Below are 25,970 nucleotides of genomic sequence, written 5' to 3' on the forward strand. Positions count from 1 at the left end.
GGTGAGGTTTAGTCTTTGTATGACTTCAATAGAGGAAGTTTCAAGGTAGATTTGGGTACCGTCTGAATATAGGTGGAAGGGGATGTTGGCGTTATTGAGTATCTTGGTGAGTAGCTCCATGTAGATATTGAATAGTGCCGGGGAAAGAACTGATCCTTGTGGAACCCCCTGTTGTAACTACTTACTTATCTATTCCCATGTGTTAATATGTGTTTTGTTTAATTATGTATGGTAGATAATTCACCTGGTGAAGGAGAAACATATCCAACCAGAAAAGTTAAACATAACTTTAAGCCAAGTAAAATTATTAATATTAGCAATGAAAATGTACAAATTTTGTACACCATCTGCTGTGTGCCAACTTCTACTGAGTAAAAAATAAAAAGGTACAACAAGGTACAAAAATCTAGAGGTACAGAATCAGGATACCAATTTTTTTTTCTTTCAGTTCATTAATTCAGGGAACTATTATCTTCGTCTAGATACCTAAGGTACAAAACAATAATCAATCAATCAACTCTAGTAAAGTTAAAAAATAAAAATTACAAAATTCATCAGGACTTAGCAACAGTTCAAAGTGGTTCTTCTAGTTCGCCTTGAAAGATGAACTAGGAACAATTTGTAAAATCAAAGCTTTCCACACCTGCCTGTTCAGATGCAGAGACTTATACTAGATAAGTCCACACAGGTGATGCATACTTTGTGTTTGCCAGTCTCTCTCTCATATGTCTTTTGGCTACAGGTTTTTAATTTAACTATTATCAGTTGTCTCTGGTTCTTCTCTGATTGATTCTGGTCACTGAGTCTTCCAATGCAATATTTTGCTGCTTCTCGTGACCGCAGGCCACTTGTCTCCTTATTGTACATTCTCAACTGCTGTTTCTATGCTTGTGACTACTGCTGAATCTTCTCCACTCACAGCAGGACTAGTATTTTAATTAACATCAGCAACTTGACTCACTCTGAACCGCTTTCTCGTGGTGGTTCTTGAGGCTTGGATTTTCAGCTTTACTTTTTCATGAACTGGCATTTCAGTTGCTATTTCTTCTTGTAACTCTAGACTGTGCAATAATATTTAATGTTAATTTGATGACTTTCAATCTTATGACTTCTGTTTTCACCAGGATATTATTTTCCCCTACTGGATCCACGCAGTGACTGAGCTTAATACTGTGGCTCAAGGGTTTTAGTCACCACTTCTTCATCTGCGTCTTTGCTCTCTTCGTGTTAGCTTTATGGATCCACTGTGGGATATCAGAAAACTTCACAGCAGTGTCAGTCAAGTATAAATTGATGAGGCCCCTTCCACCATGGTCCTAAGCAAGTTTTGTGAACATGTTTACCAGGACTCAATCCCCTGGTTGGAGTGCGTGGCACTGGAATATTTTGTTGATAGTGCTGCCGAATTTAAATGATGAGAGACCGAATTCACCACATCAGCCAGTCCTTTACAGTAATCCAATAGAACGTCATGCCATAACTTATTGATACAAATGCTGATGAAGGAATGTATGAGATCCGCATTGCCCTACCTATGAGGATTTCATGAGGTGAGACACCAGTTTTTTGTTTGGAGTACATCTAATGTTCAACAAAACAACAGGAAAAGCATCAAGCCGTTTTAAAGGTATCGAGGCACATACTTTTGCAAGCTTGGAATTAATGGTGCAATTCATCTTTTCTACTACACCTGGCGCTTCTAGTCTGTAACTGCTGGGAAACCTTTGCTCTATTTGTAAAGCTGTACAGTGTACCTTTCAAACCTCATTTTTAAAGTGAGTTCCTCGATCTGTCTCAATAGAAGCAGGCATGCCAAATCATTGTACCAATTCCCTTATCAAGAGTTTGGCCATGAACATAATGTCACTTCTCATGGTTGGATAGGTTCCACTCATTGAGAAAACAAGCAGACAATTGCAAGAATACAGATGAGCCAGTTGTTTCGGGTATCTCTATAAGGTCTGACTGGAGTCTAGAGAATGGCCTTTCAGAGTTTCCTATGTGACTCCTAGTACTCATTGTACACTTTGGCTTATTAATTCTTTAGCAAGACATGTTTATTTGAAATAAATCTTTTGCTCCACTTCGGAACTTTGTGTTGTGCCAACATTTCTTAAACATCCTGACCATACAGTCTCACCCTACGTATGTCAGTGTAGGAAACTAGCTATGCCGGGCACCACTGAATCTGGAAGAACCAAAGGTCATTAAAATCCCTCTTCCAACCAGCTGTTTCCCACATTTTATTTTAGTTCTCTGATACCTCCTCTTGTAATTCTTTGAGTTAACTTAATGGTTCCTATAGTGGATTCAACAAAAAACAATTCACATTATATGCTTCTTCAATGTTTAGATCAACTTTACAATTTCGGATTCCTGTTCTTGCTTTTGCTCATTTCAGTTTGCAACCTGATAGGCAAAGTGATTGCCCATAATGACCGCATCACCAGACCTATGAGCAATGCATTTTACAACCCATACCCCTTTTAATTGCTGTATGGCTTCCAACAAATTTAGGATGTATAGTTTATTCTTTAAGGGGATACTGGAGGATACCACGGAGGCCCATTGTAACTAGAACTGCCCATAGTTGCGTACCACTCCAAATCAATATTGTTTGGTAGTGTTATTGGTCACACTCAGTTAATTTGCTAAACAACATGCTCTTGTCAGGGCAATAAGTTCTGCTATTTGTGCTGAAATTACAACAGACAAGTACAATGCTTCAAGAATGGAACAGACTGTATAGACTGCTCTCTATTCCTTGATGGTCGCCTAGACATCAACCATTTACAAATAAAATCATATCAGCCATTCCAAAAGGAAGATCTTTGATATCTGCTCTTGGTTTCGTACAAAACTCTTATCCACTGATGCAATCATGGTCCGGATCTTCATCATTGTTTGGAATCTGTAACAGTGTTGCTGGATTTAAGGTACTGCACCTTCTAATTGAAATATTTTCAGCTGCCAGTATTAAGTGTTCATCATTTGTAAGGCAGCCGTCTGTCAGATGCTGAATTTGTTGTGTAAGTAAAAAAGACACAAATGAAGGACAGAATTAAGAACAAATTAAGCATTCACCCCTCGTCAAGTGATCTGGGTTAAATTCACAGCTCGTTTGCTCACCATGACATCCCAGTTTAGACCCAGCCATATGCAAATCAGTCTTGCTCCTCATGGAAACAGACAAGAATGTACTGCCAAGAGTTTGTGTACTTTTCAGCAAAATCTCAACTGAATGGGGGATTAACACAATAAATATATGGCCCATAACAGTCACCTCACTCTGTTTAGTTGCCAGACCAACAGCTGCTATGACCTAAAAAAATCTGGAAGAACTAAAGCTACTGTATGTCGCGCAGTAGAGCGATAAGCAACAAGCTGCCTTATCTCAACTTGCTATTGAGTTAGAACAGATACGGCACACCCTTTCTTTTATGACAAAAAAGCACAAATTCCTTCTAGAAAGTAAGCATTCCTAGAGCTGATACGCTGCAGAGATTCTCTGAGTTCCAAGAAGGCTTTCATGCATTTGCCATCAAATGGCACTCAGACCCGATGGCACTGGAACTTCTACACAGCTGCAAGTGAATCTCAGTAATGGCTTTGTAATCAGAAACAATTGAAATCTTCTGACAACAGTAGCCAAACATTACCAAGAACATTCTCACTTTCCCCTGTGTAAAATGATAATTCATTTTCTGGATTGAAGAAGCACATTCCTTTGACACTTTACTTTTCTCTTTCGCAATATGGTGCGCCATATATATCATACGATAAATCATTTCTTTCTTACAGTTTTGCATTTCTGTAGGTAATGCTTTATGACCATTGGAGGCAAGATGGTTCAAAAGCGCAAGTGAAGCCAACTTTTAATCTTCCTTTGTCTTTGCTACTACTAGAAAGTCATCTATGTACTGCACCATCACTGAGCTACAGGGCAGTTGAAGACGTTCCACATCTTTCTTTAGAATCTAAATGAAGATTGAAGGCTCTCTATATCCCTATGGGATTCTACACAAAACAAGAACTTTATTGAGGAATAGAAATGCAAAAAGATATTGGCTATCCTCATGAAGAGGAATGGGCAAAAACCTTGGCATAAGGCAATGACTATACACCCTTCTGCAGCCACAGGACTCCGAAACACTATAACAGTAGGATTTGGTACCACTGGGCAAAATGGTACTACTTTTTAAACCTTTTTTTATGAGAAGTTGTACTACGCTTCAATTTATACTCTGTTTTTTAATGTGCATCACAGGTGAAAGAAGCACCTCTCATAGGATGCCCTGTTCTAATATCTTTTCTACTACTTGCTTCAATCCCTCTTCTGATTATTGTGAAAGTTTGTATTGCCAAGTTCTAGGAGAAACTACATCATGTTCAACTGTTATTCCAACGGCCTCTGAGCTCTTTATACACTATTTCTTTACCTGTGAAATCCCATATCACTCATTTCATGGTGTGTCTTAAATCAAGAGGCTGGTCATCTTTTTAATAACAAGAAATAGCTGAACTCTTGGCTCTTGTGATTCTATTTTAAATACTTCATTTTGAGTTTCAATTGCAACACCATCTAGGGTGCAATAAATGACCAAGCAAATCTTTGTCAAGCAAATTAACAGTACTCAATCACGCAATATGAATTGGTAATCATTCTCCATGGACCCTATTTTAAATGGAACATTCGCTGAAACTCGATTAGTAATGTGTTTATTGCTAACTCCTACAACGTAAACCTCTTTTCCTGACAGGGGTAGGTTTGGTACCACCATGGAGCGGGTAGCACCAGCATTGATTAAAAATAATATGGGGTGGCCATTCACCTCAACATCTAAATATGGGCCGCTCTGGTCTACCACTACGACTGCACCAAGCATGTAATCCTCCTCCTCCTCCCTCAAACACCATAATTGAGAATTTGTCGCATTCTGTGAAAAATGTGCAAAATCTTTGCTCAGAATGAATAGATTCTATTGAAATCCTGGGTTGTATGGTATTTTGTTTCTCATGTACTGCAAAACAGGAGCTAAAGGCATATTTCTATGAACTGTCCATGATAATGTTTATTTTGTATAGCAGTGTGTTGCGCTGTGACAGTCTGTTGAGTCCCAAAAGTTTGCAGTCCCTGAAACTGATTTGCATTTTGCTCCATCAGTGGAACAAAATTATTTTGAATTTGTTCTGGGTTTTGTCTACATTTGCGCTTCCAGTGACCACTTTTATAGCAGCAATAACAGGCGGTCCTTTTCTTTAGCACATTGAGACTACACTCATTCCAGAATTGTTCACACTCCCCTACCACTACCTTGGGCTTGCAGTTGCACCATATCACTCCTCGTTCACACTCCTTGCATTCGAAAATCCAAATTTGCGCCAGATCTTGCAGAAGGCACAAGAGCTGTGTCTTAATTCATCATATAATTTACATTTCCTCTCTGAATCCGCTTTGTATGCACAGTAATCCACTTCTTAATGTTCTTCTGTTTCACCTCAAAACAGATACTACAATATGTAGAATACTTGGGTGGCTCATCAATATTGCCAGGACATCACTCTCTGATGAACATATGAGCTAAGTTCCGGAAGCAAACCCTTAACGAAAGCAGATATGAATCCACTGCCACATTCCCTGGACGGTTCTTAAACTCCACTGTATTTACTATAAAACTGAATAAGACTCTCATAATATGCATGCACTGACTCTTTTGGCTCGTGTGGTATTTATTATTTTTTTACCCAAATAACTTCTTTCTATAACACCTTCTGTTTCTAATGATCTAGCACAGTCTCGCAAAGGAAACTCTGTCAAAACCGATTCTGAGGCTCACTTTTTAGCACATTTACGTTTCCTGCACCAGTTTGTCTTTTCAGAGCTAGTTTTCTTCTTCCACTTATCCTTTTACTTCCTTAAGTACCTCCAATCTTTTATGGAATCAATTACTTTATGCGAGTTCACAGTCAGTAGACACAAATTCTATATTTCTGACACTCAAACTTTCTAAGTTTAACTCTGGGTCCTAGGTTTGTGTAAGGCAAAATCGAATTATGCAGTTAAATCTTCTTGTATGCCTCATTTGCACACCTGGCTGCTTCTTTAATTAAATACCTTAATGTATCTGAATTATATGCAAGCAATCTACTTGTGTCAATTGTACCTTGCAGAATTTCACCAAATTCAAATTTGCACAGGTGGGGTAAGTAGCTACAAGTTCAATAATAGGAATCACTGTATCTATAACTGTGGCTGACAATCCACTAGGACCAGGCAAAGCTGCCAAGGTACACTCAGACCAAACACTTGCAGTACTGAGTAATGCTATTTCTTATATAATCATGCCTGGTTTGCTCACACCCATATCAGTTACTGGCGGTCTCTGTGTCTATGAGCCATCTGTGTAAGGAGGAGGACTAGAGTTTAACAGATCAATAGAATCATCATTTTTTTCTCCAATTTTCCTCTTGTTTGATTCATTACTATTGCAGGAAATATCCTGCACATATCTATGCACACCCTTTTCTATATACCCCACTTAGACTCACTGTATTTCTAAACTGCTTTTTTACTTTATCTCCTTTCCTATGCCCACTCGATCTTGTTCATTTATTGCTTCAAAGTACATTGCAATTTTCTCTCTCACATTCCATAACTCAAGAAATCAAGCTTTTTATTATAATTAACCTCTAAAAAATTGCATGTCCTTGTCATTAGAATTGAACTCGAGGTAATCTTTTAGGCACACACACACAAAGCCATCATCATGTCGAAAATATGAGAACCCTCGGGAGTAATCTTCTCAGCTTCCATAACCGATACCTTAGGAACTTTAGACTTTTCAATACAGCTCCCATTATTCTCACTCAAACTAATTTCAAAAACTCACTAAATATACAAATGACAATCCAATCAACTAATCCCAGCAAAGGTCAAACAATCACAGCACGACTTACAGCGTCAGTCAATCAACGACTGCACGACTTGGGATGATCTCTCACCAATACCAGCACAACTTTCCATCTCATCTAGCCAATTGCAACACTACTTATCTGGAAATAGAAATCAACACAATGCCTTTTGCCAACAAACACACACAAATAAACTAATGAGATTTTGCATGCTCAGCCTAAATAGGAAACGAGAAAAAGGAATTGAATGTAAACCATCGCACAATCGATAGAAACGGAACCAGTACTTTGTGGCATTTGTCAATAACAAATTCACACTAAAGCAGACTCCCGCCTAGTAGCATTCCACCCCTGATTAGAGCGCTTACTCCTGTGCACCAACATAAATATACATTAATCAATCTTAAACACATTCAGTCTAAAAGTGTGAAGATTCTTATTAATGCCGAAATCAGGATAGAAAATCTAAGTATGTATGCAGTGCCTCACTTTACACGCTCCTGTAGACAAATTCAACAATATATGTTGAGATCTTGGACACAACAAATCGGATTACCGTTAACCACAATGAATTTAGACAATGTAATGGCTTTGTTGACGTATATACAATTCAGCTCATCAAAACACAAACAAACATAATGGCAATCATCATTCTTTAACTCATAGATATGACAAAAACATCACAATCGCAGTAATTTAACCACATAATCATACACACATTAACAAAGCCTGGCCAAAAATTGGACAAGCAGTTTAATTCATGATTCAAGACAAATCTAATAATACACTAGCAATATGCCAAGACCACACTCTAAAACACTCAAAATCCATTCACCCTACTACTACTCACAATGCTCTAGCTTAGGAAGAGGACGAACATCGTAAATAACAATTTGGTCAGACCATGAAAAGTAGGCAAACTGAAGATCAGGTACATAAATTATCTCAGTAAAGATATCTTTTCATATATCTCATCTTACCCAAACTCTCCACCAGAACTGTGAAGCTCTTTTTAGATTATCTGCATGATAGTGCAACCTAATTTGCGATATCAGGGATGGTATTAACTTCAAGGACTATGAGGTAATGTGCCCCTGGCAACAAGATCCAAACAATAGTTCCAAACATACAGTGAATAAGAAATGATGGACTCAAAAAGGAAGTTCAAGACCATTAATTTAGGAAAACCACAAAGGTTTATTAATCTTAAAAATTGCTATACAAAAGTCAAAAATAGACTCAAGTCGTTCAATAAATCAGCCAACGGACATAATTAATCATTTGCCATAAAGACTATCAGTCATAAAAACAAATTCATAAATGAGTAAAATACGGAATTGGAATAAGTCTCAAATGTGTAGCAAGTTAACAGAAAATCAGGCAACACCCCTAGTCGAGACAAAAAGAACTTGCTCACAGCTAAATCAACGGGACGTTTTTCAAATTAACTTCACCGCTGAAAATCATGGAAACTGAAAACTCATCATGGTGTGATAAAAAGTGGCATAATTCCAACAAATTCCATTGCAATATTGTAAAAGGTCACAAATCCCTACCATCTTAGCACTGACTCAAAGAATATTTATTTGCCCCCTTCTGGCCTAATGTAATCCGGAAGTATCCGATAGACTAGTTACATAAACCGAAAACAAATGTGACTTAATGTAACGCAGTGTGATAGCAGTAACAGCCTTGGAAAATAGAAAAAGTTTTCCTCCAAAATACACAAAATAAACAGTGCACATCGTGTGGTGTCAAATGGGAAAATATAAACACAATGAGCATCATGATACGGGAGCCAGTTTATAAAGGAGTTGAGTCCTAGCTAAGCCAAAGCTAGAAAAACGCAAAACATATCCTAGCGATGTTGTCTCAACTGCAATAGCTACATATATACATATATAAATCAAATGTGAAGCAATTAAAAGTAATGCTCATATATGATTCTGATGTGGTCTAACTTCCAGAAGCCTAACATCTACCAGACAAAATTAGTTCTGCAGGTCAGTGCAAGCTTTCTTCCACAGAACTTTGAATGAAAGCATTTGAAATTGTACCAAATTAATGATGTTTACAACAGATGATTTCCAGCAGTGCATGATGCTGTTACAAGGATTGTCCATCTACTGTTAAAGTCTTCAGGTCCTCTGTTCCAGCTTATGCCGGTCATATAAAATGAGCTTATTTTATGCAACCACGGTGCTTGGCTGGCAGTGTAACTAGGATGTAGTATATTTTTTTCTCAAATACATGGTACATTTTAATATGGTATAAGCAAGAATCACAGTCTGTCTGCTAGAAAAATAAGTCTTACCTTTAGTAGCAATTCTTACACACTGGGTTTTGGTTTCCTGGTGTGGGGCAAAAAAAAAAACGAGTTAAAGTAGGTTCTAACATCTCCTTAGCCGAAGCAAAAAAAAAAATAATTATTACAGGTGCAAAGAACAATCAGATAGCAGATCCTAGTCTAAGAGTACAGAAGGCGCACCAGAGAAAGTGTCTCTTGCTCGCAGTAATGCAGAACCCTGCAGAGCACTGAATGGCTATCTTATCAGCCGTATTGCTTTGGGCGCTTGCAAATATATAACCACCACTTCTTCTGGGCTTAAGCGACAAATGGAATCTATTGTATACATCAAAACAAAGAGCACCCGTTATGTAATAGAGCTTTGCATATTTTGGACCCTGTAAGTAATTTCGAAAACAATCTATTTCCACTTGAACAGATTTACCATAGAAATCTATGAAAGGAGTCAAACTTGTAATCTGCATAACGGCCCCTACCATCACATGTCAATGAAACAATATAGAGAACTAAAAGTGTTACAAACTTAATAGTGAATAATAAAAGGAGTACTTTAATCATTAATAGTTATTATCACATACCAGGAAAGGGTCCCTTTGCAATACTGCAAAAGGTATTAAACTATTTTCCCTCTCACTTGTAAATATTGTGTTTGAAACTCTACTAGTTCATTCCTTAAGTACATCAAAAGTGCTTCTGAAATTATGTCAGTAGCCACATAGTTCATTCTCATCACAGATTTTGAGCCGCTGGAAAGAGATGAGTTGCTCTGTAATAAAAAGTTACTTTCCTGTAACAGCTTCGAAACATCAAGTGACAATAACTTGTCACAGTTATATGCCACTGACAAAATAGCACTTTCTGTAAAAGCCCTGTAAGTATTAGATGTTCACACAGAAGCAAGTCCTATAGCCAGAGTCATATGTATATATTCAGCTTTGCCTCCAGAATTTAGCATTAGTTTCCTTTTAGACGCAGTTTCAACAACTTTTCACAGGAATCTAAAATATGTTACAGGGAAGCAAAGTATATACTAACAGGTAGGCGAAGAATGAGTGGAAAGTGACATAGGCTTAGAAGACGTACAGGAATTCAGTTTTAGCAAAATGACTAACGCCATTACAAATTCACATTTAATTGTTTTAATGTCCAGTTTAGCAGCACCCACATTTGATGGCATGGTACTGAGAAAAAGAGAAAGTGTTGCTAGATTGTTCTGAATAATTAGACATCAATCAATCTACTCAAAGGTAAAGAGCTACAGTAGTACACGAGCTACTGGTTGCAGATCACTAGTCTAAACACATAGCTGCACTGAATGGGGATGGCTATATGTCTGTCTATTGGACCTAGAAAGAAAACGATAACATTTTCACACCAATGTGCCTCTTTTCTTACTTAATTTCCCAGTTCCAGGACTGCATTTTAATGACTCTTCACTAAACTAACAATGCCTTTAAAAACACTGACACAAGCAGCCTCTGGACCTCTATTCCTCCCCTTCTCCCACTGGGCACATGTTTATTATTATTCTATATAAGCTTTCAACTTATGGGAATCAAATGCATCGAAAGTTCTTTACCACGACAAGCATGGGTGTTTTTTTATAACAATGCTTTTATCACGGCGAAAGGGCATGATTTTAAAAGCACTGTTTAGTCACATTCAATTTGTTAAAAAGTTAATTATGTTCCCCCAACACTGCCAAAGTATTATGTGATTGCGTTTAAAAAAGAATTACATTTTCAACCTTTATGTGATGCATCCAAACAAGGCCATAACTTTTCCGTCTACATAGAGATAATATATTAATTGTTTAAACTATGGGTGGAGGGGTTATTTTGTTTCTGTACGTGCATCACGAACCTGCAGCTCAGTGAGACCTTATCTTGGTTTGAGTCGCCATTATACACCAATTCTCTGGGCATACACCATCCTCTAATATTGAGCTCCTAGTGTGGCAAGCAGTCTTTCTTGTTGCCATGACTTCTGCCTCTGCCTTTCTTGACTTGTAATTGCACAGTTTTTCTTGGCGCCCGAAATATTCTTTGGGTCTAGTTTAACTATGCAGTGAACTCAACAATTATTATTGTTTCACTGATGGAATCTTCCACAGTCTGAGTGGTCGAGGTTAAGATCCAATATCTTTAGATATAGAACACCCTCCATGTTTTTTCTCTAACTTCATTTATCCTTCTCTTTTTTTACCCCTTTTAAACTACCCTTTCTTTCCTAGTTTTCCTTTGTTAGGTCGAGCATACTAGAGAGTGCAGAACTGCCCTAACTTTTCTTGTCACTCATTTGCTGTCTTCTTATTTGTGACCCACCTTGTCAATTTTGTGTGTCCCCCTCATATAGAGCATTAGCTCTTTACTATTGCTTTGATTATCTGGAATATCTGCTTTCAGTGCTTGCTATTCAAGCACTAGTGGGGTAGAGTGAATGGAGAGTCAGAGTGAGTGGAGCATTAGTGAGTGGAACAGTGTGTTGGGATGAGTGGAGCAGAGTGTCGGGGTGAGAGGAGTGTCATAATGGAGAATCGTAGAGGGACATAGAGTGGAAATTCGTAGAGTGTTGTGGAGTGTCTTGGACTGGGATACAGTAGAGTGTTTTAAAGTAGAGTGGAGTTCTGTAGCACAGAGAGGAGTAAAGTGGCGTCGCGTGGCGTAGAGTGGCGTGGCGTCGAGTGGCGTGGGTGGTTGTAGAGGGGCATAGAGTGAAGTGGTGTATAGTAGCATTGTGAAGTGTTGTTGTGGAGTAGAGTGGAGTGGAGAGGCCCAAAGTAGAATGTTGTGAAGAGAAGTGTAGTAGAGTGGAGTGGCACAGAGGGAAGTGTAGTGGCACAGAGTGAAGTGTAGTAGAATGAAGTCTAGAAGAGTAGAGTGAGCCAGAGTGAAGTGTAGTAGAGTGGGGTGGCCCAGAGGGAAGTGTAGTAAAGTGGCCTAGAGTGAAGTGTAGTAGAGTGGAGCGTCACAGAGTGAAGTGTAGTAGAGTGGAGTGGAGTGGCACTCAGTGGAGTGTTGAGGAGTGGAAAGGCAGATCGTCGAGTGTTGTAGAGTTGAGAGGCACAGCATGGATTGTTCTATAGTAAAGGGCACAGCATGAAGTGTTGTAGAGTGGAGTGTGTGGGTGTGTCAGAGTGGGTTGGCACAGAGTGATGCAGCGTGAACTGACGCAGCATGAAGTGCAGTAGCGTGTAGTGGAGTAGAGTATAGTGGAGTAGAGTGGCGTGTAGTGGCATGGCGTGTAACAGTGTAGTGTAGTAGAGTGGCGTGGTGTGGAATCAGAAGGGTGGTGGAATCAGAAGGGTGGTGGCGTCAGAAGGGTGGTGGCGTCAGAAGGGTGGTGGCGTCAGAAGGGTGGTGGCGTCAGAGGGGGTACAGTGCTGTGGAGTGACAGAGTGGAGGGGCACAGAGTGATAGTGTAGAGAGGAGTAAAGTGTCAGAGCGGAGCGCCATGCAGTGGAATAGTGTGTTGTGGAGGGGTGTAGAGTGGAGTAGAGTTTTAGAGCGTAGTGTTGAACATTTGCATAGAGCATCAGAGTGGAGTGCAGTGGCAGCTGGCAAGTCCTGAGGATGGTAGGGCGGGTGGAACATAAAAAAAGGAAAATGCTACTTACCAGTATGCATCTGTTCTTGGCATGTAGAGCTGCAGAGTTGTACACTTTTTCATAAATCACCAACTGGTGTTGGGCTCGGGAGTTTGCATGTTTTTTTGTCTTCGAAGAAGTGTTGTAGTCACGAGATTGGTGACTACTCCTTCGGTCGACAGTGCGCCTGGGCTTCGGCTCAATCGTTAGATTGTTTTTGCCACTTGGGTTAGATGGAGTAGTGAGAAATATAAAGATGTCCATGCGTGATATATCTAAGTAAGATAATACTGGAACAGATAGAGGTACCCGGGGAGGCGGGTGGGCGTGTACAACTCTGCAGCTCCACATGCCAAGAACAGATGCATAGTGGTAAGAAGCATTTTCCGTTCAAGGCATATGAGCTGCAGATTGTACACTTTTGCATAGGCTATACAGCAGTTACCTCTTTAGCGGTGGCTACCTGTATCTGTTGCAGTAGTTTGAAATAGTGTTTTCAGTACAGCCTGGCTCACACTAGCTTGTTGTTTTGCCTGCACACCTACACAATAGTGTTTTGTGAAGGTATGTGGTGTAGCCCAAGTTGCTGCTTTGCATATGTCATCTAGGGGAATGTTCCCTAAGAATGCCATAGAAGCCCCTAGTTTGCGTGTAGAATGAGCTCTAGAAGGAATGGTTAACGTGCGTTTGGCTTTGATGTAGCATATGTCTATGCATTTTACAATCCACCTAGCAATTCCTGTTCTGGATATAAGATTACCTTTATGAGGTGGGGAGAAAGCCACAAAAAGTTGTTTGGTTTTCCTAAAGGATTTTGTTTCAATGTAGTAGAGTATTGCTCTTTTAACATCTAAGGTGTGTAGAGCTCTTTCTGCCACTGAGTCTGGTTGAGGAAAAAATACTGGGAGTTCAACTGACTGGTTTAGATGGAAGGCAGATACTACTTTGGGTAACAAATTTGGATTAGTTCGAAGAACCACTTTCTTATGATGCATCTGTAACAAGCATTTGCAATGCAATAGGTCTCGCATTAGGAAAGTTTGAAGTATTGGACACTTTATTTATGTGTTGGTTTTGAAAATAGCTAAATTAATAGCTTTGTCATTTACAATGCCAATAGTTATGACTTTCGCAAATGTGACACATAGCATTTGTAATGCAATATGTGGTGTATTCACCTGACCTAGATGTATTGATATTACAAATAACAATGGCTTTTAATTTTTTTAAATAATTAATATTAAATAAAAGTTATTGTAATTTATAATGGCAATAGCTTAAACGTTTGTAAATAACTTTAGTGAAGATTATGTTCAGTGTATTTTATTGTGACGAAAATCCAAGAACAGAAGTGAAATATTAACATCTTTTTGTGACATTTGTAATAAAGCTTGAAACATTTATAAAACATATTTGAACCAGTTGTTGTTGAATGGTTGCACAGATGCTGTGGTGGCGCTGAGTGATGTTGTGGTGGCGACGAGTGATGTTGTGGCGTTTAGTGATGCTGTGGTAGCGCATAGTGATGTTGTGGTGCCCCTGAGTGATGCTGTGGTGGTGCTGAGTGATGCTGTGTTGATGCGATAGATAGACAGAGTGAGGGCGATAGATAGATTGATAGAGTGAGGGTATAGATAGAGTGAGGGCGATAGATAGCTCCTGCTCATGATTTGGCTGGACTGCTGCCTTACAATATTTCCATTGTTTACAGCATTAGCACACAGCAAATAGTGGCTTCTGATTGGGTCAACCAACATAAAGAGCAGTACCGATGAAGAAGGACAACTTGACAAAGTGACGGCACTAAGGGCTATAGAAATTGAAGACATTCTGTGAGCTTAAAAAAAACACTTACGAGTGTATGATTAGTTATTTAAGGAAGTACATCCAATTTTGTAATGAATGCAAACATGAAAAGCACAGCTCCCTTGGTATACAGAGCATTGCTGCTTCTGCAACATAATCTTGAAGTAGCATCGCCAGCAGCTCTGTCTGATGCAGCCATTACGAGGGCAGCACAGCACCCCACCCCCTCACACACATTGCACTCGCAGCATGGTAGTTTTCAGCAGTGCTTGTGTTGAAAGAAGCCTGCCCGTCGGCTAGGGAAAACGAGTTCAAAAAACATTTAAAGTCTCTGTTCAAATCTTAACAGTCGACCCAGCAGCTCTGTCTCAGGAATGGATCACGTGAGCAGAGAGATGCCGGAGAGGGAGGGAGGATGGGCAACCTCACAGGAGCTTTACGTATTTTAATCTACGCTAGGAGGAAACAAATTGTAAACAGTAGTGCTTGAGAAAAACACTGTTGGCCACAGAAGTGCCGATGACCAGCTGTGGGATCACCGAGCAGCTGAGCACCCCGCCCCCTCACACACAGCGCACTGGCATGTCGATTCTGAACCAAAACAAAAATAAAAGGAGTGCAAGAGATGCTCCAGCAACTCTGCATGACGAGAATGGATCATGTGAGCCAATTGATGGGGGGGCAGCGAGGATAGGGCACTTCTTGTGAGCTTTGCGGGTTTTTTGTAAGCAAATTTGCGCACGGACTTGGAAGAAATGTGAAATGTAAACATTAGTTAGTGGTCGTGAAAAGCACTGTAGGTCACAGAATTGCGGATGACCAGCTGTGGAGTAATGAGAGAGTGCACCTGCAAATGCCATGAGCCGCCCCCTCTCCACTCTGACGGGCCAGGAGACCTGCGGAAATCCCTGATTTTAGTGCCGCTCTCACCACCCACGGCCCGGCCTCAGCAACAGGAGTAGCTGTTTCCGGAAGGCAGGAGCATGGAGGGGTGGTAGGTAGACTGAACGACCATGGAAGGCAGCGACGTAAAAATCGCAGTATAGTACAGTCCGACGCAGTGCAGCCGGAAGGAGTCTTGAGAAAGGAAGGCAATAAGGCACTGGGCACGAAAGGTAGCAGAGAGGCGGCATGACGAGGGAGGCAGGGCATCGGCGCAACAAGGATAGCAAAGAGGGAATATGAGAGAAACGCAGTTTATAAAGAATAACGAAATGGGTAAAAGGGGAAGCCAGTGCCATGAATGATGGTAAGGAGGGAAGATGAGAGAGGGAGGGGGTGGCTATGAGAGACAAGCGCTCGGCATTGCTGTGGCGGGGGAGCGGCAGCATTTGAAGGAAGGCAAGAGCGTGGAGGGGTGGTAGGGAGACTGAACGAACACGGAAGGCAGCGACGTAAAAATCGCAGTATAGTACAGTCCGATGCAGTGCAGCCGGAAGGAGTCTTGGGAAAGGAAGGCAATAAGGCACTGGGCACGAAAGGTAGCAGAGAGGTGGCATGACGAGGGAGGCGGGGCATCGCCGCAACAAGGATAGCAAAGAGGGAACATGAGAGAAACCCTGTGTATAAAGAATAACAAAGTGGGTAAAAGGGGATGCCAGTGCCATGAATGGTGGTATGGAGGGAAGATGAGAGAGGGAGGGGGTGGCTATGAGAGACAAGCTCTCGGCATTGCTGTGGCGGGGGGTGGGCGGGGGAGCGGCAGCCTTTGAAGTCTGATGCCGAGGCTCAGACAAATGCTGGTGTGCGAGCGGCTTCCTTTCAAGTCTGAGGGGGGGGGAGCAAATGGAGAGCACGCGCCCGGCGCACATGCACTGGCCATAATCCGCATACTAAAGCCCTCTTGGTAGGATTTTCTGGTGCCCCTCTATATCGCTCGCCAGAAATGCGCAAGCGCATTGGCAGGCGAGACCTAAAAATGGTTCTTGTATGGTTAATGCCTGGAGTTCACTTACTCTCCTGAGAAATGTGATAGCAACCAAAAAGGCTACTTTCCAAGTGGGAAATTGTAGTTCACATTTGTGGAGAGGTTCAAAAGGAGGACCCATTAGTCTGGTAAGGACTATATTAAGGTTCTACACTGGAGAGGGTGGACCTCTTGGTGGAATTATTCTTTTAAGTCCTTCCATAAAGGCTTTGATAGCAGGGACTCTATACAAAGACAAGTGTTGTCTATTTTGTAGGTAGGCCACTATGGCTGCTAGATGTAACCTAATAGATGCATACACTAGGTTACATTGTTGCAGATGCAAGAGATTACAGATGCTGTTCTGAATGGAAGCATATAGTGGGTTGATGTTGAGCGTGCAATAAAATTACAAACCGTTTACATTTTGCTGCACAGCATGCCCTTATTGTAGGGCGTCTGGCCTGTTTGATAATGTTCATACAGTCTGGTGGGAGATTAAGGAAGCCAAACTCTAAGATTTGGGGAGCAGATCGCAATGTTGAGTTGATTGGGATCTGGGTGTCTTATCTCTCCATGGTTCTGAGTAAGAAGTTTGGGTGAGGGATGTAGCTTTTGATGTGGTACTACTGATAGTTTCAATAGAGTTGTGAACAATGGTTGTATTGCTCATGTTGGAGCAACTATGATCATTGTGAGGGAGTGTTTGAGTTTCTTCACCACTAACTGAATAAGTGGGAGAGGCGGAAAAGTGAAAGCAAATTTGTCTGACCAATTCATCCATAGCGCATTGCTTTGGACAATGGGTGTGGATACCTGGATGCGAAGTTTGGGCATTATGCGTTTAGGTGTGTGGCAAATAGATCTATTTCTGGGTGTCCCCACATGAGAAAGCATGGAAGAAGAACTTGGGGATGAAGTTCCCATTTGTGGTTCTGTTGAGCCGGACGGCTGAGCAGATCTGCTATTTGATTGTGTACCCCTGGTAGATGTTCTGCCAGGAGGTATATTTTTTGCGGAATGACCAGTCTCCATATGCTTTCAGTTAGGTATGATAGCTGTAGGGAGAGTGCCCGCCCTGGCTTTTGTATGTAATACGTTGTGGTCATGTTGCCTGTATGAATCAGGACAGCTTTGCCTAGAAGATGCAGTTGAAAAGATTTCAGCGCTAGGAAGATTTCTAACAATTCCAGGTAGTTGATGTGAAATTGTTTTTGTTGGGGGTCCAGATACCTTGAATGGTATGGGTTTGAAGATGAGCTTCCCAGTCGCTGAGCGATGTATCTGTTAGCACTATCTGTGGGACTGACTCGGGGAACGACCGCCCTTTGAAAAGGTTCTGTGTGTTCCACCATTGCAGAGAGCGATGGGTGCGGTCGTCCACCAACACCAGATCTGTTAGCTGACCTTGAGCCTGGTTCCATTGATGTGCTAGGCACTCTTGTAGTGGACGCATTTGTAGTCTTGCATGAGGAACGAGAAAAATGCAAGAGGCCATCATCCCTATTAGTTGCATTTACACTCGTGCTGGTAATGAGTGTAGAAGCTGAAATCTTTGAGCTAGTGTTGGTATAACTGTTATCCTGACTTGGTTGGGATATGCTAGGGCTGTTGAAGTATTTAGTGTAGCTCCTAGATATTGTTGTATTGTGGACGGTTGGAGATGGGATTTGCCGAGATTTACTGTGAATTCCAGACTGTGAAGCAGTTGTATTGTACTTAGGGTGTGTTGAACACAGCTGTTGTGGGATTCTGCTTTTATTAGCCAGTCGTCCAAATAAAGGAAGACATGAATCTGCTGTTTTCTCAAATGGGCTGCAACCACTGCGAGGCACTTGGTGAAAACCCTGGGTGACGTGGTGATTCCGAATGGTAGAACTTTGAACTCGTAGTGTTGCCCATCAACCACAAACCTAAGATATTACCTGTGAGCGGGATGAATGGGAATGTGGAAGTAGGCGTCCTTTAGATCTATAGTGGAGAGAAAGTCGCCTTGCTGAAGTAGTGGAAGAACTTGTTGTAAAGTGACCATATGGAAGTGGTCTGATTGGATGTAGTTGTTGAACGGTCTGAGGTCTAGTATTGGCCTGAGAGAGCTTTCCTTTTTTGGAATTCGAAAATAAAGGGAATAGACCCCAGTGCCTTTATGAGGCAAGGGAACTGGTTCTATTGCATGTTTTTGTAATAGTGCAACAGCTACTTGTTTGAGAAGCGTCAGATGTTCTGATGACATTGGACGCGGTTTGGGAGGTACGTCGGGAGGATTGGAAGTGAGTTCCATGACATAACCATACTGGACAATTTGTTTTACCTACTTGTCTTTTGTGATGGAATTCTAGACAGGCAGGAACTGTGAGAGGCGTCCCCCAACAGGAGTGGGATGATCGGGGGAAGCACAGGGAAGTCACTGTTTGGTATTAGGGGAGCTGCGGGTGTTATTACCACTGCCTCTGACCTTGTTGTTCCCCCTATAACCTCCTCTATAGTATCCTCTGGAAAAAGAGCCCTGGTTGGAACTTTTGTATGATGAGGAAGGGTGTTTTGTTGCATTTGTTTTCGAGCCTGCTCTATAACAGGAACGCCGAAAGGAGCCTCTGTTAGAAGGTGACTGTAAAGCGCCCATAGACTTGCAAGTCTCTGTGTCCTTTTTTATCTTTTCTAAAGATGTGTCCACTGCAGGGCCAAAGAGGTGGTCCTGGTCAAAAGGTTGATTAAGAATGGTATTTTGTATCTCTTGTTTAAACCCAGATACTGAGCCAGGCATGTCTGCGTAGCAAAACACTGGTATTTATTGCGCGGGACGCAGTGTCTGCTGCGTCGAGCGTGCATTTTATGGATGTAATAGTGATTAGTTTGCCTTCTTGTTTAAGGTGATTGGCTTTGTCCTTATATTGTTGAGGTAGATGTTGAATGAGGTTTTCTAGCTCATCATAGTGAGCCCTGTCATACCTTGCGAGAAGGGCTTGTGTGTTGGCTATTTTCCATGAGTTTTCAGCTTGAGACGCCATATGTTTGCCTGATGCATCTAATAATTTAGATTCTGTGTCAGGAGGTTGTGTGTCACCTGGCCCCTGGGAGTTTGCTCTTTTGCATGCGTTGGCTACAACTAAGGAATCTAAAGGAAGTTTACCCTTGATGTATATGGGGTCAGAGGGAGCTGCCTTGTATTTTTTATCTATTCTGGGGTTCAGAACCCTAGCTCTAACTAGGGCTTTGAACACCTCAGGGGCATGTCTAAGAAGCCCTTTAAGCATTGGCAAGGCAGGAGTAGATTTTTTTGGCTGGTCAAAAGTTTCTAAAAGAAAGTCTTCTTCTACAGGGTCTGAGTGTAGTTTGACTTTATGGTATGTTGCGGTCCTATTAATTAGTTGGGCAAACCCCACCTTATCATCTGGCAGAGATGGTTTTGAGGGATATAAGTCTGGATCATTATTTAGATAGGATCCGTACTATACTCATGCCAAAGGTCTGGTTCCTGTGGTGGATCATCAGGTTCCTCAGTGTTCAATGGAACTATATCTTCATCCTCTTGCCCATTCCCATGTGCATCATCACTATCCTCTGGTTGTGGAGAATGTGGTGGAGAAATGAATAAATTAGAGTTAATTGGTGGAGTGGTGAAGGTGGTGGTGCAGTATTAGTAGCCATATGTATCTTCTTTAGAGGAACTGGTGCCTGTGATAAATGTTCTGGTTTCCCCATTGTAGGTAGCTTGGTAACTATATGACAAACCTTTGAATGGATTAAAAAGGTGGTTTGCTTTGTATCAGGGAGGAAAAGTTCTTCGGCATCAACAGTTTTCTTTGGTGTGGAAGATTTGTCCTTGGAAACAGGTTTTGGTTATTTAGCGACAGTGTTCGGTATGGAAGCTTACCCTGGTTCAGAGACCTTCGATGCCAGTTTTTTCGGCTCCGGAGGTGTTTGTTTAGGAGGCTTAGTTATGGGAAGCTTGTCTTTTAATGTTTTCAGCTCCAAAGTCTTCGGTGCAGAGGTCTTATCCGGCTGCTTCGGTGCCGAGGTCTTATCCGGCTGCTTCGGTGCCGAGGTTTTATCCGGCTGCTTCAGAGCGGAGATCTTCTCTGGATGCTTCGGTGTCGAGAGCTTCTCTGGATGCTTCAGTGTCGAGAGCTTCTCTGGCTGCTTAGGTGCTGAGAGAGTCTCTGGCTGCTTAGGTGCTGAAAGTCTCTGGCTGCTTCGGTGCTGAGAGTCTCTGGCTGCTTCGGTGCTGAGAGTCTCTGGCTGCTTCGGTGCTGAGAGTCTCTGGCTGCTTCGGTGCTGAGAGTCTCTGGCTGCTTAGGTGCTGAGAGAGTCTCTGGCTGCTTCGGTGAAGAGAGCTTTTCCGGCTGCTTCGGTGCCGAAAGCTTTTCCGGCTGCTTCTTTGCCGAAGATGGCTTTTCGGGACCGGGTGGCTGGCTCGAGCCGGAAGGATTTTGTTTGTCCTGCGGCACCGGGTCCGAAGGCGGGACGCTGGAGGTTTTTGTGTGGTGTGGACCTGAGCCCGAATGCGTCACCGGAGCCTTTGTTATGGGATTTGGTATGGCGGGGATCTCAGTACTCACGTCCCTTTGAGCCAGGGTGATGTCATCTTCGGCGTCGATGTCTATTTCGGAGTCTGGAACCTGTTCTCCCTGTTCTGGTTCAGGACGGCTATCAGAGGCTGTATGGAAGATGTTCGGACTGGAACCTGTGCCTCGGGACATCTTGTGGCATCGAGCTCGACGATCCCAGATTGTTTTCTTAGACTTGAAGGATAGACAAGCCTCATAGTCGTCCTCTCAATGTTCTGGAGAGAGGCACAGATTACAAACAGGATGGAGGTCCGAGTGTGGGAATTTAGCACCACACTAAGGAAATTTCTTAAATGGAGTCCGTTCCACCGCGTCGAAGTTCGCAGAAGTCGAAGTTTTTCGAAGCTGTCGTCGAGGGAGCGTGTTGAAAAAAACACGATCGAGACAATACCGTTGGTTAGCTGTGATTGCGCGTCCAAAGTGGGTTCGATAATGACACCGACCGGGAGCGCAGCAAGTCACATCCGAACCCGATGGCGGAAAAAAACAATCTAACGATGGAGCCAAAGCCCATGCGCATTGTCCACCGAAGGAGGAGTCACCAATCTCCTGACTACAACCCTTCTTCGAAGACAAAAACAACATGCAAACATCAGAGCCCAACACTAGATGGCGATCTATGCAAAAGTGAACAATCAGCAGGTCATATGCATCGAACACCTATTTACATGCGAGCGCGACGTGACCTCCTCCTCAAAGGTCTTCTCTCCTCGAGGCAGGCAGGCAGGCACACTCCAAACTCCCTTCATCGATCCTAGCGTTGCTCTCACCAGCATGAGAGCAGTGCTAGGAGTGGTGGGAGCGGCCTCACTCGGCGAAACACAGCAATCTGGAGGCTTTGACTTTCTCTAACCTAGATGTCTTAAGACTGCTGGTTTAGAGAGGTCTGAAGTGCGCATGTGTGGCTGGCTGTCGAAAGACAGCCAGACAAAAAGACATGTGCACTTTAAATTGAAAGTGCCCTGATCTCTCAGCTGTTGTCATGCAGCAGCAGCCCTGCCCCCCTCCTGACGCTCCGTTTGGGATGGTGCGAAGAAAAACAAAATGGTAACGAATTAACTTCATTATCATTTTATTTTTCTCTCTGGGGGCATTTCATTGGGGCAACGCTCCTCCGCTCAAACAGAGGAGCCGTCCCTGGTGGGGTGTCAGAGTATCGTACAGTAGATTGCCGTAAAGTGGAGTAGAATGGTCTAGAGTGAAGTGTCAGAGTTGAGTGGATTACATTGTCAGAGTTTCTTTAACTGGAGTGGCGTAGATTGGTGTGAAGTACTGTGTCAGCATGGAGTGGCGTACATTGGAGTGGAATTTTGTAGAGTGGAGTATAGCGTCACAGAGTGGAGTAGGCTAGTGTGTCGTGGAGTAGCAGAGAGTAGAGCAGCATAGAGTAGAGCAGCTTAGAGTAGCGTATGTTATGTTAAAATTATTTGTACAGCGCACGGACACCAGGTGGTTTCATGGCGCTAGGAGCGGAAGGACAATGGCGAGGAGAGTTATGTAGTTTTACTCATAGCCTTGCAGAAACAGATGGGTTTTAAGAAGGGTTCTGAATAAGGTGTAGCTAGGTGTTAATCTGAGCTCATTCGGAAAGGAGTTCCATAGACGGGGTGCCAAAGATGAGAACCTAAGGCCCCCATGTTTTTTCCGTGTGAAGGCGGGAATAGTGAGTAGGTTGTGATGGGAGGAGCGAAGATCACAAGAAGGGGCATACCGATGTATCCTGGAGGAGATAAAAACAGGGCCATGACCAAGTAGTGCCTTAAAGGTGATACAGCCAAGTTTAAAGACACAACGTTTGGCCGCCGGGAGCCAGTGGAGGTTCTTCAACAGGGGGGAAACATGTTGGTGCTTAGGTTGGCAAAAGATGAGACTAGCTGCTTGATTTTGTACTAGTTGTAGGCGGTGAAGCTGGTAAGCTGGAATGGCAACATAGAGAGCGTTAGCGTAGTCAATGCGAGAGGTGACCAGGGCCATGATAACAAGTGTGAGGGCTTCCGTGGTCAGAAACCTGCAAATTTTCCGGATTCTGCGGGGATGGAAAAAGCATGAAGAGACTACTGCGTTGATTTGTGATTTCAGCGACAAGTCCTTACAGATGATAACACCAAGACTTTTTACAGAGTCTGCAGGATGGGGAGGGGTGCCCAGGGAAGGTGGCCAGAAACTAGAGTTCCAGGGGTTAGTGGGCCCTCCAGTCAGGACAGGCTCTGTCTTGTCGGGACTAAGTTTCAATTGGCTGGAGAACATCCATTCACTAATGGAGAACATGGTGGATTGAAAATTCGTGCTAGATGCATTGGTGGAGTCAAGAATGAATACCAGCTGAAGGTCATCGGCATAATTAAAGATCGTCACCGGGCTATTACGTAGAGAGACAATCAGGGGTTGAATGTATAAATTGAATAGAAGGGGCGATAAAGCAGAGCCCTGAGGGACCCTGCAAGTCAGTTTTGTTTTCGTTGCTGAAAAAGTGGACAAGCGAACCGCCTGGAAGCGATGGTGTAAAAAGGATCTGAACCATTTAAGGGCCAAACCCTGAATGCCAGCATTATTGACACGGTCGATCAGGAGTTCATGATCGACCGTGTCAAATGCCGCCGATAGGTCCAAGAGCACCAGCGCCTGGGCGATGTTTTTATCGGCTCCGCTCCTAAGCTCGTCCATTACAGCCAAAATGACATACTCAGTAGAGTGCGCTGGCCTGAAGCCTGCCGGGGATCAAGAAACTGGGAATGCTCAATAAATGAGCTTAGGCAGTTTGTGACATGGGCCTCTAATATTTTACTAAGGTCGGGGAGCAGAGAGATGGGCCGAAAATTACTCAATACCGAGGGGTCTGCGTTTGGCTTTTTCAAGATAGGAACAACTGCGGCGCATTTAAAGGTACCCGGGACGATGCCTGTTTTCAGAGAGTTGTTAAGGAGTGAGAGCGGTGGATCAGGACAAGCGAGAGAGGCTTCCTTCAGAATGTGGGGAGGACAGCAATCATTAGGAGAGCCGGATCCCACTTTGTTCAGAAGAGTCAAAAATTCTGCTTTAGTGATCAGAGGGATGTGGTCCAGCGAGATAGGGTTCTCACAAGGTGTGGTAGGGATAGTGGGGGAGATAGGGGTAGGAATATTATTTTTAATGGAAATGATTTTATTGATGAAGAAAGAGTTTAGTGAGTCACAAAGTGTTTGCGAGGGGACAGGTTTGGCGGTCACCCGGTCGGGTTGTGTGAGTTCATTGACAATAGAAAAAATTTCTTTTGCCTTTGTGGATGAGTTGGTGTTTTTTTGTGAGAAATAGGCTGATTTAGTCTTAAGAATTGAGTTTTTGTAGTGTTTTAACAAGGCTACGTAAGCTGTTTTCTCCTCAGGGGCATAAGCACGTCGCCAACGGCACTCTGCTTGCCTGAGGGCCAGCTTTTCCTTCTTTAGTTCCACAGAAAACCAGCGTTGGGCATCGTGGGGGCGTTTGATTTTTATTTTTTTCAGAGGGGGCAACCTTATCACTGGCTGATGATTCTAACCAGCTTTCGAAGCTAGAAGCCTGCCAGGAGATGGAGACCTGTTCATTGGGAGTGGAAGCAGCCAGTAGCGTGTGGAATTCATCCATGTTAGCCCGTTTCCAGTTTCGGGCCGAAAGGTTGCCAACTGGGGATGGTTGGATGAATGGGGTATGAGCCATGGTGAAAGAAATAAGAGAGTGGTCAGACCAGGGGCAGGGAGAAATTAGGGGGGGGAGGAATATCAATGTTAGAAGTCCAAACTTGGTCCAGAATGTGCCCCTTAACATGGGTGGCTTTGTGAACGTGTTGGAAGAAGTTCATACCAAGAAGAAGGTCAGAACTCCACCGAGGAGCTGCTTTCACAAGTGTCTGAGGGCCAATAATTGAAATCGCCAATGATGATAATCCTGGCATGCTTAATAGCTAACTGGGAAACTAATTCACCAAAGAGCTGGGAGAACAAGGACATGTGAACGGGGGGGTCGGTAGAAAAGGGCACAGATAAAGGAAAACTTAGGGGAAGCAAATTTCAGAATAAGACTGTCGACACAGGGGAGAATATCCATTTCTAGGATAGTGAATTTATATTTTTGGTGTATAATAGCTGCTACTCCGCCACCCGGTTTACCCTGCCCCCTATTAGATTGGAGTATGTAGTACCCAGCGGGTATTGCTGCTAGGATGTCGGGGATGGAGTCACCCGTCAGCCAGGTTTCCGACAAAAGAAGAATATCAATGTTGTTGGCGTCAAGCAATTGGATGATCTCAAGTTGATGCTTCACCATCGAGCGTGTGTTTAGGTAAGTGATAGCACGAGGCCTGCAACCGGGGGGTTGGGGCAAGAGGGCGTCTGGGAAATCTCATGAGACAACAGGGGAACACATATGGTGTGAGCGTCGGGGGGGGGGGGGTAGTTCTAGGAACCAAAATATCTGATTTTGTTGCAGCCATCCTGGCACTGGGATTGATAGGCCCGTTATGCTGTAAGTTGTGGAGGTCAGAAGAGGTATAGGTGGTCAATTGGGCATTATGACTGGCCCCAGATCCCGGCTGGGCGCAGACGGGCTTGCCTTTGGCGCCCTGCCGGCACGCCTGCTGCGCTCATCCGCTGCGCCTCCATCTGGTCTCCATTTAAGTAATCCCTGTGAGGATGGCGACTAGCCCGCTAACCACCGGACGTGAGGGAGCAGGCAGGAAGTTGTGTTGCTCACTGGGAGACCCTCCGATCAATCGGCACTTGCCGCGTCGGAACGGGGTCAGGAGCGATCAAACCGGAAGTTTGCCAGGTCAGTTTAAAAAGTGAAACACACAGTAAAAGTGGCAAATTACTTTGGCAATAATATTTAAGCAAAAATTCAGGAGAGAGCTATGCACACATCTTGCGGCCAAAA

The 25,970-nt window shown here is 43.1% G+C and overlaps 1 protein-coding gene across 14 annotated transcripts in view; it reads right to left on the reverse strand.

Moving 5' to 3' along the window:
- The window catches only part of PTPRK (protein tyrosine phosphatase receptor type K), a 1,613,435-nt gene that overhangs the window by 359,979 nt on the left and 1,227,486 nt on the right, over window positions 1–25,970 (reverse strand). For all 14 annotated transcript variants that reach the window (XM_078648913.1, XM_078648910.1, XM_078648911.1 and 11 more), the window contains one exon: window positions 9,227–9,263. In XM_078648913.1, the coding sequence (XP_078505039.1) occupies window positions 9,227–9,263 (37 nt within the window). The remainder of the gene's footprint in view (window positions 1–9,226; window positions 9,264–25,970) is intronic.

This window comes from Lissotriton helveticus, chromosome 6, assembly GCF_964261635.1.
Source record: "Lissotriton helveticus chromosome 6, aLisHel1.1, whole genome shotgun sequence".
Classification (NCBI taxonomy): Eukaryota; Metazoa; Chordata; class Amphibia; order Caudata; family Salamandridae; genus Lissotriton; species Lissotriton helveticus.